Source organism: Neovison vison, chromosome 6 (genome assembly GCF_020171115.1).
Source record: "Neovison vison isolate M4711 chromosome 6, ASM_NN_V1, whole genome shotgun sequence".
Lineage (NCBI taxonomy): Eukaryota > Metazoa > Chordata > Mammalia > Carnivora > Mustelidae > Neogale > Neogale vison.
Genome location: NC_058096.1, coordinates 121,238,417 through 121,254,625, shown reverse-complemented (window position 1 = coordinate 121,254,625; position 16,209 = coordinate 121,238,417). Strand labels below are relative to the sequence as shown.

The window sequence follows — 16,209 nt, the reverse complement described above, 5'->3', positions numbered from 1 at the left end:
TCTAAAATAAAATAAATGTCTTTGGTCAGCCTCAAAATTTGGTCCAACTAAATAAACAACATCCAATACAACCCCCTAAGATAATAAAGAAGATGCCAATCATTGGTAAAGGAGGGGCACCGAGTCATGGTTTATAGAAGGGTCCTGCCCTGTGGCAGGGGTGGGAGTGGGGGTGGGGGGTTTGCAGGGAGTTGGTGGGGGAGGTGTTAGAGCATGTGTCCATGAACCCCTACAAAGCACACCACATCTGGTCTGTGGACTGAGAAGGATAGCACAGCGAGTGTGCTTCTACAGCTACCATTAGTCAAATGTCTATACATATCATTGTAAAAAAGGAAATACATGCCAATTTTAAAAACCTTAAAAAATTCACAATAGGTTTTGGTCATTATGTAATTTTTCAATAATAAAAACCCTTACAATAACTATCACATAGGAGAATCCAAATCATTTTTTTTTTTTCACTTCAAAAAGGAGTTCTCTATGTTTTAAAAAGAATGCAGAGAAGAGTTCATCCTATGGAACTAACTATCATTCTGGGGTGTAAGTACTGCTGAAGAAACCATCAGCTCAAATTTTAAAGGGGCTCTGGCTGTTTGTGGCTGACAGTGAGCAAATTTCTAGGCATAGAAGTTGAGCTGAGAAATCAGTGACAAAAAGCGGAAGCCATGTTTGCTGTGTTCCCCGCTGCCAATTCAACTGTGCTAAAGAGGAAGGGTCTTCCATAGGCTGTGGATAACCATGGACAGAAGAATCATTCTCCACTGTTAAGATCAGGGATTGGCCAGCAAACTCTTCTGTAACAGAGCAGACAGCTCCCACAATGCCTGCCCAGGTTGGTGAGTTACTAACTGCCATTTCTTCCCATTCTTCCCTTTTCCTAATAAAACTATGCACTGGGAAAAGAAAAAAAAAAAAAAAAAAAGAAGGAGTTTACACACTTGAAATGTTGGAAGCAATTGGTTTATGTCTCTAACTAAATCATCAAACTCCTAAGTTGTCTAGGAACCACCATTTTCCTTCTAGGAAATGAGACATTTGGGGCCTAAGGACAATTCTGATCCTTTTGCTTTGTCACTATCCCTATAGTCCACACCAACTCAGAAAACTGCTCACAACTATTTCATGAATTAGCTCAGATAAAGAGATGAACTGTCAATCTTTTTCCCAATTAATAACAAATATTACTGGTAAAAATTATCAAAGCCAAATAAAATTGCTAACAAGATAAAAGTGCATGTAACATTGGTTATTAATTAAAAATTAAGAGTCATAGCTTGTTGGCAAAACTGAGATTAGGAGAATTGGACTTGGTCCAAAAAACACAATGGCAGGAGCTCATCAATAAAATTTGCTATGAACAAAAAAGGAATGTTACATCAAATCTCTATTGAATAATTTAAATGAAAATAATCGATGCAATAAAAATAACAAGGATATCAAACTTAAAACAGTGTTTCTATTAATCAAAGTTAAGTAGCATCCCTTATCCTGATGAAATTCACAGACCAGTCTCATATCACCAATCCCAACTCTTGTCTCATACAATTAAAAAATATATTTATATGTATATATATATATATGTATGTATTTGACATTATACAACTTTATTTTTAGGAGCTTGGAGGGCAATATTTAGCAATAAAGGACAAATACAGTGATGGGTCATTTCAAAAGTTTTTCTTCATCCCATGTACTTTACCTGGCCCATTTGATGAGGTAAGGCAGATGGTTTAATAGACTGAAAGTATAAAAGGAGTAACGGATAATTTCTGTCATTGTCCAGGCAATAACATACAGGAGGACACTGTCTTCACTCTGCACCTGAAGGAGAAGGAAAACAAAAGCAAAAGCAAACACATAAAACATTTTAAGAAAGAAGCACTCTCAGTGCAGCGCCAGCCCCCTGCTCCCTTGCAGAGCCGAGCGGTTGAGCAAGTGGACACAGCCCTGGTCTGATCACCTGTGGTCACAGGCCAGGGGGAGCTTGCCAGGAACATGTGCCTATGACAGCAATCGTGTAGAGCCACGTGATTAGGGGCAAGTGAGAAGAACTCAACTTACTCATGAGCCAGAGAGGCAGAAACAGGAATTCCATGAGCTACAGGCCACAGGAAAAAACATAGATGAGTGAATTTTGTCTTTGGGCCTCCTGCGGAGAATGTGGACTGATGTTAGTGGGAGCCAAGACCAGTTAAAGAAGGTAGAAGGGCAAATTGGTAGGAAGCTGGGGGTCTATTAAGAAGAATTTTAATTTGATTTGCATGACAACTAAGAATCTAAGGAAATTTCAAAGAAGGAATGTAGTGATTGAGATGCAACTGAAGACAAGACTCATTCACTAGGCAGGACGAATTCCAAGTGAGCAAAGAGCCAGAGACCACCTGAAAGGCACTCTAAAAATTATAGAATCTTCCATGCTGATCACCAGAGGTGGCTAAAGCCAGAAGGGCTCTGGACTTTCCAAATTCCTCTGAATCATTTTAATGTTGAAAATGCAATGAACTTTAAAACAGCACCCCCCCCCCGCCCTTGGTGGTTTTTGGGGGCCATTCTCATTAGATGCCTTGGAATGCAAATCTCACATGGAAATGTACCTCGGCTGCCCTGGCATCTGCTTTCAGTGCCTCCACCAGCCCCCCAACAAGGTTTATAATGATCCTGTGTCCAGGCTTGAAGACCAGTAACCAGAAACTACCTTGCAACCAATTCACTCATGTTTTCTTGTATCTGAAACAGGCAGTTAGCCGGATGTGACTGAGAAATTCTACTGAGTGAACCGAACAGATTGACAAGATGGATCTGTCTCATTCCTAATGCCTAATAAAACAAAGATACAGCATTCTAACTTTAACTTTTCTTCTTTGCATTTGCAACGTGAATAGTTTTTAACACTTACATTCTTCCTCAGAAAGTGTACATGGAGCGATCCACCTACACAATAAAATAACTAGTCATTTACATACCTATTAACTAAATTGCTCTGACAAAGAATTTCATAAATGCATAGTTACTAATCCCTAAAAATAATAAGAATTTTACATTGTCAAGAGCAAGAGTACTTTTTGTTTTCCTGGTGCTCTCATATTAGCCAAAGTAAAACCTAAACACCTCTGAAGCTTTTATGTTTCATTTTTCAGTCTGTCCCCAAATCCTTGCTTAAAATCCATCTATATCAAAACATAATTTCAGAGCACATTTTGCTTTTTGATGTATTTTATAATCCTCTTCATCTTAAGGAGGTGTGTTTTACAGTTATGGGATGAAGCCTTGCTTACAGATCTCTGGGTTGCAATAAAGTTCTTCCAATATTTTGCATTCTAATCACCTTGAAAGCAGGGAGTGTGTTTTATTCATCTTCTGATTCCCAAAAGCACTTTGTGTTTTTTACAAGTAGGAGCTCAATAAACGTTTGTGGAACAAACAAATTCAATTCGCATCAGGCACCCCAAGACTAAGTTCCTGCTTTTGATACCTGATATTAGTTTCTGTGTAGTCTTAAGCGGCCTGCAGAAAGACAAGTAACAAATCCCCCTCAAACCTCGCACTTTGATCCAGCCTAATCGGACTCATTTCCCCTGACACCCAAGTTAGACTTTAACCAAAAGAACTATAAAAGCTCAGACTCAGGCTGAATTTGTGAAAGCAGCTGCTTCCAGAGCCCAGCTGTGAAGACCAAGTTACAATTTTAAAAAGACAGAATGGGGGAAATGGCCATTTTATAAATGGTATCTTCAGATCAAGAGGAAATACAACACTGTTATAAGAAGGAACTTGGAAAGGGGCGGCTGGATGGCTCAGTCAGTTAAGTGTCCAACTCTTGATTTCAGCTCAGGTCTTAATCTCAGGGTCATGAGTTCAAGCCCCACACTGGGTTCCAAACTGGGTGTGGAGCCTCCTTAAACAACAACAACAACAACAAAAACAAGGGACTTGGGTAAAAGTTGGAGATCAAGCTCATCTGATTTGCAGATAATTACCCGATGACACAAAACAGGGGCAGAATGTAATGAGCTGAAGCTAGTAAGATCAATGAGACTCAAATGTGTATTTGTACACCTGTGTTCACAGGAGTGTTATTCACAACAGCCTAAAGGTGGAAACAGACCAAATGCACATCATCAGATGAATCCGTAAACAAAATGTGTGTGTGTGTGTGTATATATGCAAAGGAGTATTAGCCTTAAAAAGTAAAGGAATTCTGACACATGCTACAACATGGATGAACCCTGAACACAATCTGCTTAGTGAAGTAAGCTGGTCACAAAAGGATAAATACTATACAATATCACTCCTACATTACCCAGAGTAGTCAAATTCAGGGAGACAGGAAGCAGAAGCAGAAGGTTGCCAGGGGGTGGAGGGTGGGAGGAAATAGGGAATAGTGTTTAATGGGTATAGAGTTTTGCTTTGGGAAGATGAAAAATGCTCTGGAGACAGAGGGTGGTGACGATTGTACAACCATGGGAATGTACTTACTGCCCCTGAACCATACACTTAAAAATGGCTACAATTGTAAATTTTGTTATCTGTGTTTTACCACAATAAAAAATCCAGGAAGATAAAATTTAACAAGGTTAGGGCGCCTGGGTGGCTCAGTGGGTTCGGCTCAGGTCATGATCTCAGGGTCCTGGGATCGAGGCTCACATCGGGCTCTCTGCTCAGCAGGGAGCCTGCTTCCCTTCCTCTCTCTCTGCCTGCCTCTCTGCCTGCTTGTGATCTCGCTCTGTCAAATAAATAAAATCTTTAAAAAAAAAATTTAACAAGGTTAACTGCAAATTATATATGATTCAGCAACAACAAAATGATTCTGGTAAAGAATGAGGAAGACCTAGCTTATGACTCCTAGAGATGAGTTTCTGGTGAACTACAACTTTATCCGTGCCAACAGCGTGCAGGTGGTTGTTCAGACGACCGACCGACCAACCGACCAAGCAACCTACCAGTATTTGGCCACATTAACAGTCTCATCCCAATGATTCCACTCCAAGTGGATTAGATCCCACCCAGGGACTGAAGCAGGTTATAAGAAGCCCTGAACTAGCAAGCTTAGTATGGACAAGAGGGTAAATACTTCAAAATATGTGAATGAATGCTGTGTGCCAGAGGCATACGGACACAAGACTAATGGCAGACTGAACAGGAGTAGAATACGTGGTCCGAAATAAGAACCCGGCAACAAACCAGATGACTAACAAAATAGGCCACTGCATGAACCCGTGTGCTCTCAGACCCTGGACACAGCCGAAGTGAGACTGCTCGGGAGAAAGTGCTATGAAGGGTAGAAGGCTGCCCTGGACAGTGGCTGCCGAGCGCTTTCAGCTGCTGCTCTTTGGAGATGGGTGTGCTTATAACTTGTACGTGGGAAAGGCATGAAACTCTGGCTGAAAGGAACTTCCTTGCATAAGTGGAAATTTTTTTGGTTGGAAAAAAAAATGGGTAGAGCTTTTAAATAGTACTTCTTAAAAATAATTTTCCTTTATCAAAGAAGATGAGAGAAGAGAGAATAACTTTAAGACCTCCCTTTGTTATTGCCTGCTGACAGTATACCACAGCCATAGTTCCCTGGCGCTACACTCCCTGACGGTAAGGTCTTCAGGGCTCCTGGGCTCCTCCTGGCTGGCTCTCTTGGCCTGAAACAGGTTTGTACACAAGACATGTACGGGTTCTGTGCCCCTTAACTTGAATGATACCTTCTATTTGCTTTTTCTTTCTTTCCTTTTTATTTTTTTGAAAGCAGGAGTCGGAAACATTTTTCTAACAAGTGGGGAGCTTCCTTTCTATTAAGGGCCAGTGACTCAGAGAAAAAGGATCAATGAGGCTTTAAAAAAAAAAAAAAAGGAAGAAAAACTAGCCAGTTTAGCCTTGGAGGGGCTAAGGCCTAGGATAATAAAGAGCTCAACCCAGGGGCACCCAGGTGGCTCAGACAGTTAAGTGTTTGGCTCAGCTCATGATCTCAGGGTCCTGCGATCACGCCCCTCAAGCTGAACCCTCACACAGGGCTTCCTGCTCCGGCTGAGCAGGAAGCCAGTTTCTCTCTTTGCCCCTTCCCCACTCTCCGTGTGAGTTTTCTCTCTCTCTCAGATGGATAAATAAAATCTTAAAAAAAAGTTCAACCCACCTACTTTTTGAATTAAGAACTAGAAACAAAGAATTTCATTATCAAGACTAGAAGGTTTAATATGCCCGCACAAAGATGTGCTGACAAATGGTCACACAGCATTACCCAGAACAGCCGAAAAGTAAAAACCACCCAAATGCGCTGCAACGGGTAAATGGATAAACAAAACGTGACATAATCCATATAATGCAATACTATTTGGCCACACAAAGGAAAGAGATACAGATACATGCCACAGCACACATGAACTTCAAAAACGTGATACTGAAAGATGCCAACTGAGAGATGCCAACTGCAAATGATTTCATTCATGTCAAACGTCCAGAGAAGGCAACTCTAGAAAGAGAAAGATTACTGGTTGCCAGGGGCTGGGAGTGGGAATGAACTTTAAAAGGCATGAGGACCACACTGAGGTGACAGAAATGCTCTAAAACTGGATTACAGTTTTTTTTGTGTGTGACGGTTACACAACTTGGTAAATTTACTAAACAGCATTGAACTGTACACCTAAAAGAGTGAATTTGATGGTGTGTAAATTATACCTCCATAAAGTTGTTTAAAAGAATATGTTTATTTAAAAATCTTTAATCTCTATGTCTAACAGGGTCTTAAAGTCATGACCATGAAATCAAGAGTTTCACACTCTACCAACTGAGCCAGCCAGCCCCCCCCACCATGTTTACCTTAAATTATATTATTGCCTTTTAAGAGAAAAGGGGGCATTTAGGGCAAAAGTGGTGGGGAGGGGAGGAAAGAAATAAAAGGGGATTATCAAGGTTTACAAAAGAAAAGGGAGGGACAAAGGGTTGCCCAAAGTGTCCCGAGGCCATGTTTCAAAGGTGCATTTCACCATCATGGAGTGGGTATGGGGCAGCTCTGCCTGTCTGGAAACCTTCCTCTGCCCGGTGCAGTCAGTGAGCAGAGTACTGGACCCTCCAGGCTGCAGGAGGCGGGTTTCCGTCCGGCTCCACAGCGAGGGAGGCGGCGCTGGGTGTGGGTGGCTTGTGTAATTTAGCCAAGGGAGTTTACATAGAAATTCAAGCTGGAGAAACAAATGGGTGCAAGAGAAAAACCTTTACACACAAATAGCATCATATGTTTGACTTTAAAAGGCTCAGGGAGTATCAGTACACGAAAAGCTGTCACTTTTATTACACTCAAAGAAAAACAGATGGTGCCACAGAGAAAAATCACTATTGTAGAACCCCTATTCTTCTTAGCATTCTGGAACCCACTGCTCACCACTCTGGTTATTTCAAAGAAATACCCTTATCATGCTTTATGGTAAGTGTTCCTTCCTCTTCTTAATACCCCCTTCATTTGTGAAGAGAGGAGATTTTGGTAAAATTTAAGAGCTGAGGAGTAGAGTCGGTTCTTGGCAGATCTCTGAAGAGTATGTTTGTCTTAAGTCTGCTCTGGCTGCCGAAATAAAATGGAGACTGCAGAGACTGGCGGCTTAAACAACAGAAATGTGAGCACCAAGTTCTCCCAGGGCAGGGACGAGTGAGACTCTTGGGCAGGCACCACACCCAGCACAGAGGCCAACACAGGGCTCCATCTCATGACCCCAAGATCATGATTGAGTTAAAATCAAGAGTTGGTTGTTTAACCGACTGAGCCACCCAGAGGCCCCACAGAATTTCTTCCCTTTTAAAAGATGAATAATATTCCATTGTTTATGTACATTATACTTTACTTATTCATTCAATTGCTGGTGGACATTTGGGTTATTTCCACTTTTTGGCTACTGTGAATAGTGTTGCTATGAACATGGGTGTACATCAGAGTACCTTGTTTTTTGTTCTTTTGGGCATGTACCTAGGAGTGGAACTGCTGGGTCATATGGTAATCCTGTATTTAACTTTTTGAGGAATTGCTAAACTTTCCACAGTGGATACACCGTCTTATATTCCCAGCAACAGTGCATAGGAGTTCCAATTCTCCCCATCTTTATCAACACTGGTCATTTTCTTTCTTTTTTTTGAAAGTTATCGCAGTCATCCTGGTATGAAGTGGTATCTCACTGTGCCTTTGAAACATAGTCCTCAATAGTTATTGGTGTTGAGCATTTTTTCATCTGCTTATTGGGTTATTTGTATATCTTCTCTTCATTAATGTCTAGTCAGGTCCTTGAACCATTTTTAACTGCTTAAAAAATAATCCTTTTTTAAAAAAGAATTTATCTATTTTTTTGAGAGAGAGCATGAGCGGAGGTAAGGGGAAGAGGGAAAAGGGACAAGCAGACTCCCTGTTGAGCAGGGACGCCAATGTGGGGCTCGATCTCACATCCTTAAGATCATGACCTAAGCTGAAGGCAGATGCTTAACCGGCTAAGCCACCCAGGCACCCCTGAATAATACCTTTTTAATAATTTTGGTGACAATAGCAGTAAAAATAATTATACTCAATAGTTACTGAACTCCTAATGTATACCAAGCATGTTTTTACATATATTGCCTCATTAAATCTCCATTTTACAGAGAAGGCAAATAAGACTTCTAGAAATTGAACCCAGGTCTGTGCCCTAAACTCTGAAGAGTACACACACATACACACCCACACACACACTACTGTTGTGGGGAGAACACCTCTCTTATGAAATGAAGAGAACTTTTCAAAGGAACCCATTTACAGAGCCGAGAACAGATAAGGTGAATGTGAAAATTTCCTAATATCAAGCAAGCTACTAAATTCTCCAAAAAATGTTGCTCACCTCTGAAGAGGAGACACTGAAGGAACTGAGTGGAATGGGCTCACTGAAAAGGACTGAGTAAAGTGTGAAAAATTCTAGATCACTGCTGTCCAGAGATATCTTGAATATTTCTATGAAAGGAACTCAGTCATGAATCAGCTGACTTAAGACAGAAACCAACATAAGAACTTGAAACAAACCCTAATGAATTCCCTACAGTTAGTGTGAATCTTCTCCCCTAAGCTTTGCTTTGCTAATAATCTTCACTGCTTATTTTGTTTTAGCCCTGTTTTACTTCCTGGGTTTAACTTATTGCCAAGACCCCTAAAATCTATCTCAAAAGTTTGTTTCTCTTTTCTGTTCTCTGCAGGAATAAAACTATAAAATATGATTTGAATTCAAAATGAAAACAAACTCATTAAAACAAAGATAAAAAAGAAAATGAGAAAAAAGAAAGAATAGAATACCTTATGGGACAAGCCTCTGGTTTTCCAGAGAAGCAATCATCCCAATCATTTCAAGTTTGTCTCTGGATAGGCATTAAAATTCACTTAAGAGTCTCTTTCCTTTCCCCTCAATGGAGGAGTCAGCATGGAGGCTGGGATAGGAAGCGACGTGGACATGAAGACCAGTGGGCCTGGAGGCCAAACAAATGGACAAAAGAGGGAAGGTTGAGGGGCTGCAGACAGGTGAACCAGAGGCTGGACAACCAAGGATAGGGAGGTGAGGGAGAGATAAGAGGTGATGGGTAGAAGAGACGATGAGTGTGGTTGGGAAATCATTTACATGGAATGAATGAGTACACTGAGCAATGAAATCAGTATGCTAAAAAGAAAAACGGGCTTCTTATTTTTGGAGAGGTATTTGCAAACATGGAAGGAGGATGTGAGAAAGAACACTAAGGTGTTGGACTATAACTTGAGGAACCAGTATGAACTCATAATTAAACATACATACAGACATATCCACACAGAGCTATATAAATACTTTTAGATGTACATGTATATGAGTATATATGCATGTATAATATTTAAGTGTGTGTGCGCATTTATCTCCTAGCTTTCTCGACTGAGAGGATCTAGAAGCATTAACATGCCAGTAGCATAAAGCACCTCAGCCACCCAGATCTTGGTTCCTAAATACCATCTCCCACTAAAAAGAACCAGAGCTCCTTGGCAAAATGGCAAAATGGCTGATTCCAGGAATGGGACTGGGGAAGTTTAAGGTAAGTCTGGAAATTTTTTTTTGTCAGAAAGTAGAGGGATGCTCAGTGAATGAGGGAGACAAATCTGAAGAGCAAGTGGAAAGGGTTCCCCCAGGCCAAATTGGACGATTTTAGCATCAAAGTAAATAACAGATTACAATCCACTGAATTGCATGGGAACTCATGAGTTCAAACTTATAGAAATGAAATGAATGAATGAATGAATAAATGGGAGAAAAGGAAAGGTACTCCTTATAGTAGGAAGCTACCTAATATATGTAAAGGAGGTAACAGAAATACAGGGGTCATCATCTAGTAACAACCACAGAAGTGGCTAACACAGGTGGGAGTTATGCCCACAAAATACTAACCAAGAAGGGGAAGACAGTGACTTGAAGGTGGGGAAAGCTGGCAGACACCACCAGGAGCAGGTGATTGGGGTCAACATCACTGGGATAGGATGGGCTGTCATGGCACTGCCACCTCACGTGATGCTGAGAAGAGCATGGCACCGTTTCTGTAGTAATCTACGTGACTTGAACTGGTTACGGGGGAACACTAGATGGATGTGGGTTGAGGGTCACCCTACAGAAATTAAGGCCTGTACTCTTTAAAACTGTCAAGGATTTAGAGACAGAACAAGACTATCAAGCTCTCCCAGACTGATATGTCTTAACAGACCTGACAACTAAATGTAACATGTATGTAAAAGGAATAACATAGCAACATATTTCTTCCTTTTCCTGAGTATCCTAGCACAATCCTTAGCACAATACCTGGAGCACAGATATACTTAGTAAATGTTTGCCATCCCAGAATAGAAAAAAAAAAAAAAAGTGTTTGGGCAACTAGTGAACTCTGAATGGGCCGGCCCTGTAGACAAGGTGGCAGTACTGTGTCAAATGCTGGTTTCTTGACTGGTAGGTTATAGGAAGTCATCACCTCCATGGCAGGTGATGGAGGAGAATGTCTGCAACATGAACTTGAGTAACAGCAAGTACAGCTTGCTTTCAAGGTTCAGAAAAGGATGGATGATAATGGGTATATAAATATAGAAGAGAAGGTAATGGAACAAGTGCAGTAAAATGCCAGTAAGTGGGGAATCTGAGAGTTTCTGTACTTTTCTGGGGCCATAATTAGGAGCAAATACAATTATCACTTAGTTTCTAGACACACTGTTTCTGATATGAAGCCTCCGAATCTGCTGGAGAGGCAGGCTGTATAACCACAAAAAAGATACAAGAACAATTACAATAAAGCATATAAATCAGAGCACACTGACAGATGGTAACTTGTGAAGGAATAATAGATTTAATGCTGCCTCTCAATTGATATTATCTTAGATGGTAAATATGCTGAGGGCAGGTCCACAAACTTGCTTTGAAGAGGGGTTAGCTTTAATTAAAAGGCAAAATCTAATTTTTAAGACTTATTTGAGAGAGAAAGAGTATGTGTTCATGTGTGCAGGGGGCAGGGGAGAGGGAGAGAGAGAATCTCAAGCAGACCCCTCGCTGAGCACAGAGCACGACTCGAGGCTCGAGCTCATGACCCTGAGATCATGACCTGAGCTAAAACCAGGAGTTCGGCGCTTAACTGACAGAACCACCCAGGCGACCCCAAAATCTAATTTCTAATAAATGCTTTAGATTAGGATAATAATGATGATTAAGATAATGATAACTCCCATTTGCAGGGCTAATTATTCCTTAAGTATGATCAAAGTAATTATGTGTAAATTTTTATCAGCTAACTGAAACTATTTTAATAAGTATAAAAAAAATTCTTTGTGAAAAGTCAATTATATCTGTTTTGAACCTCAGGACATGGAAAATAATTCAAAATAGCTGCCCAGAACTTTGTCACTAAAATTTTTTGATAAGATTACATTATACAGAATATGTAGCTAATATTTATTGAGCATTTCCTAAGTACCGCACACTGTTCTAAGCACTGTGTATATATTCCCAGAGTCCCCAGGACTACCCCATGAAGAGAAACAACTGGGCCGGGGATACTGGAACAGCTGAGTCACCATGTGATCCTAGCAGCACCCTCCTCTGCCTTACCAGCTGGCTATCCCACTCTATGGTATTGCTGTCGACTCAGTTCTGCTCCTGGACTACGCTAGAAGCACTGTGAGGACAGGACCCATGATTTCCCTTCTCTCATGTATCCTAGTGTTTCATGCAATGGCCAAAGTGTAGAAGATAACTATTTGTTGAGTGATTAAGAATGAATGGCGACCCATCTGTAGTCCAGGCCTTCATGTTCTCTGGCTTGGCTAGAACAGTCTTGGGTGAGGAGGGCAGGAGAGAGTGAGGCCAAGGGTCACAGGGCTGTTGCCTGATTGATGACGTCAGCTGAGAACTTGGGCTGGAGAATGGAACAGTTCTGACGATAATCCTGGTCTTTCCCAAAATTTTATTAAGTTTTTGAACAAAAATAGAACTCATTTAGTTATCTACTTAAAGGAATTTCATCCTTGATAAGAAAAAAATTGAAATATAATAAATATTGACATGTGGTGGTTTAAAAAAATAGTTTGAATCAGAATTAGCCTTATTCACATGAAAATTCATGTGTAAAGTGTCCTTCATGCATAGCATTTATTAAAAATCCTTTATAGGGTATAGAGTAAACAAACCAGAAAATACTATTTCTTTTTTATGGAAAACGTGAGTTACATTATAAAGAAATATTAATATCCTTTCCCATTTAAAGGAGAGAAAAATGTGCATCCACATAGGTTTTTTTAAACCTACAGTGACAAGGAGACTGGTTAAAAAATTCTTTCCATTATAACACAACAACTAAGCACTCTTTTTTGGTGTGCATGATGGCCGAGTCAAATAATTTTTGGCTTACCAAAACAACTCTTGGTCATGAAATCAACTTTTCTGAACATGCAATGAATAAGACGTAGAAGCATGCAGTCAACACACAATGCTCTCAATCAATGCTGTACTTACGGCAAGGTCAGACATGCAGATCTGAAAGCTAACATGTCCCCACGAACCCAACTCTAATGCTACCATGTGGTCAGCCCGTTTCCTAGAAGACATGATGGGAAGGTGGTAGTTTCCTTAACCAGGCTCTTCTCTAATCAGTATGGCTCTGGAAATCAGAGACCTTCAGACTTCTGAGCTGCCTGTCCCGAGATAAGCTACTTCCCACTCTGAACCTCTGTTCCCTCATATAGAAACTGGGGAGAATATCTGTCTTTGCATGGTCACTGTAGGATCAGAAAAACATATAAAGTGCTTAGTGGAGTGCTAGTGATTTAATAAACAGCAGCTGTTATTATTGCACAATAAGAAAAATTCAATTCAACAAATATTTACTAAGTTCCTACTATCCATGCTAGCTGACTCTGAGTCCCTAGTGGCCGCCTCTTTGGCTTAATTACCAAGACAAGGTTTGTTGTTGTTTTGCTTTTCATTGTTTGGTTTGGTGCTGCTTAAGAGATGCCATCCCTCTCTCTACTTGAAGATTAATATGCTTCTACCATCTCTGGGATGTCTGAGGACCTCCAGGTGCTAGCTGGCTTTCCCAGCATTCTTCCTGAATTCTGTTTGATTCTCTCACCCCCAAGGAGTACATTATTTCATGCAACTATTTTTTTCACCCCAACTCAAGCATGGAGGCTCATCAGAATGGGGTCACAGGCAGTCCAAACCTGGAACTTGTATGTCTAATCCAGTCTAAAACCACAGCGGTAGGTTCCCGTGATTCCATGGGGAGGGCTGCGGCATACTCGACCCACAGAGTCTGTCCCTAAACTTTCAAGTGCCATGTGCCTGCTCAACACTTTGGGGTTGGGGGAGAGGACCGATCATTGTCAGAAACCTAAAAAGACAATCGAAAGAACACAAGGTTGGTCACAGATATTGTGAAACAGCATGGTTCTTCGGGTTCTCTAACAGTCTAATGATTGCAAAATCTTCAATAAGACAGAAAATAAAAATCAAGACTATGAATACCATCCCCTGGATTGTAGATGTTCTGTTCGGGCTTGTATGGTGCTTTAAAGATACTGGAGCCAGTTTTTAAAGCTGGTAGATTCCACATAAAAAAATAATTTCTACCTTTTCTTTAAAAATTCATACTGCCTATTGCTGGACCCACTTGGCAATCACTAGCTGTAGCTGAAATGAGTACCTCTGTTCTTGTGAGATGTACACCCTCCAGCTGCTGGGTTCTTCTTGAACTTTCTCTTCAAACCCACCTGTGGGATAACCATCTGTTGCCAGCTCACAAAGTGCTACCCAAAGGTCACATTTTAAGAAGCTCGAGTTTTAAAAACTATACAGTATTACTTAAAAACTTGGTTAGCTTGATTAGCTTTTACAACATAATTTTTAGGCAATGACCTCAACAAGATTCCTTAAATCTGACCTAACAGTCCAGCACCAAATGCAGAATGCAGACGAGATGCACTTTTCAAGTTTTTGGTTATTCTGGTAAATTTTTTGCCAGTGCAAAATAAGGTAAAAAAGAGAAGATGCCCAAACTCCTCTTGTTAAAAACAAACATTTATGGTGGCAATCTGAAGAAAACAAAAGTTAAGTCTTTAATGCGCCAAGTCTGATAATTAGTTCTCCCCCAAACCCACTTCTAAAATGCAAAGCATACTCTCGGCATGCACCCACACACAGCCGCACATGTACATCAAGTCACGTCTTACAAATTCCCGAAGTGCACCAGGGTTTCACTTCAGACTTGAAAAGGGGTCCTCTTTCTGGAAAATGCAGACAACTTAGTAATATGCTTTATTTTATTCGTGATGCATCACAGCTTGTCAGGAGAGGTGCTTGACGAGGGTTTCCGGAGATGAGTAACTATAAAACATTACTGAACCCTCTTCCCTGAAGAAACTAAAATACATTTTATCTATATTTCAGAGGAGCAGGGAGTTGGGGATGAGTTCTTCAGGCTGCCCCATCATTGTTGAGACTCCCAACGAGACCAGTTATCGCTGCATTCACCATGCAGGCCAGTTGTCAGAAGGCTGACTGTACCTCTTATCAATTTATATATTTTTAATTAAACTATCTCATACTCCATATTCGTGCTTAAAAATAAAGTTATACTGAAAAAGCTACAGTATATAAAAGACCGATTTGGCAGAGGAGAAGGTAATTTAAGAGATAGTTTCTCCTCCCACATATTGAAAGTTTTCAAATGAATATTAACCAATGCTTTAGAAATGCCACTCATTGTACTGTGGAATACACCTGTTTAAAAGCAATTTATAGGTAATAATTTTTAACTTTCCTTGACTTTGATGACATATTTTAGCAATGCTCACGATGCAAGTCAATCATCTCACTTTTACAGTGTGAAATGAGAATCTTCGAGCTCATTGGGATAATAATGTTGACTATACTTCTATGGCACCTTTTGCCTCAAAAAGGATAGAAAAGGCTTGTGAAATGCTTTTCAAAAAGGTTAAGCCTGGGACATGCTATCACGATGAATCCATTGTTGCAGGGGCCAAGCTGCAGGCCTCTGACAGGTTGGGCCCTCATGGTCTTCCGCCTCACCAGCTAATCAACTGCTCTCTGTGTGACAGAGAATACCATCCACACTGTTTCCCACTTCTGCAGGTAGGGTTTTTGTAAACATTTAAGCTTGTTAAAAAAAAAAAAAAATCCCTGGGTCTAAAGGACACAGCATACCAATTATACTGTATAAATCTCTTTCAACTATTTTTAAAAAAATCACACACTTGGGGATACCTGGCTGGATTGGTCAGTGGAGTGTGTGACCCTCAATGTCAGGATTGTGAGTTTAAGCCCCACATTGGGTGTGGAGGCTACTGAAAAAAAAATTAAAAAAGTAAAAAGATCACACAGTCATGCACATATGAGATCAAATATATGAAAACCCAACTGGCTGAAATCAAGAGAATGGCAAAATAACATCACACTGAACATCTACAGCTACACTAATATGGCAACCTCCAGTAACACGCAGCTATTTCCAATTACATTACACGAAATTAAAATTTAGTTTTTCGGTCATAATAACCTTATTTCAAGGGTTCAATGTGTTCACATATAGCTAGTAGCTACTGTACTGAACGGTGCTGACAGGAACATTGCTACCATTGCAGAAAGTTCTACTAGACAGTGTTGGGGAAGAGCACATACCCCAAAGACAAATGTTGGTACCCAAAAGTTCCCTAATTTG

The 16,209-nt window shown here is 40.5% G+C and overlaps 1 protein-coding gene across 1 annotated transcript in view; it reads right to left on the bottom strand.

Moving 5' to 3' along the window:
• The window catches only part of HACD2 (3-hydroxyacyl-CoA dehydratase 2), a 120,989-nt gene that overhangs the window by 9,290 nt on the left and 95,490 nt on the right, over positions 1–16,209 (bottom strand). Inside the window, exon 5 of the mRNA XM_044252197.1 lies at positions 1,703–1,824. Within this exon, the coding sequence (XP_044108132.1) occupies positions 1,703–1,824 (122 nt within the window). The remainder of the gene's footprint in view (positions 1–1,702; positions 1,825–16,209) is intronic.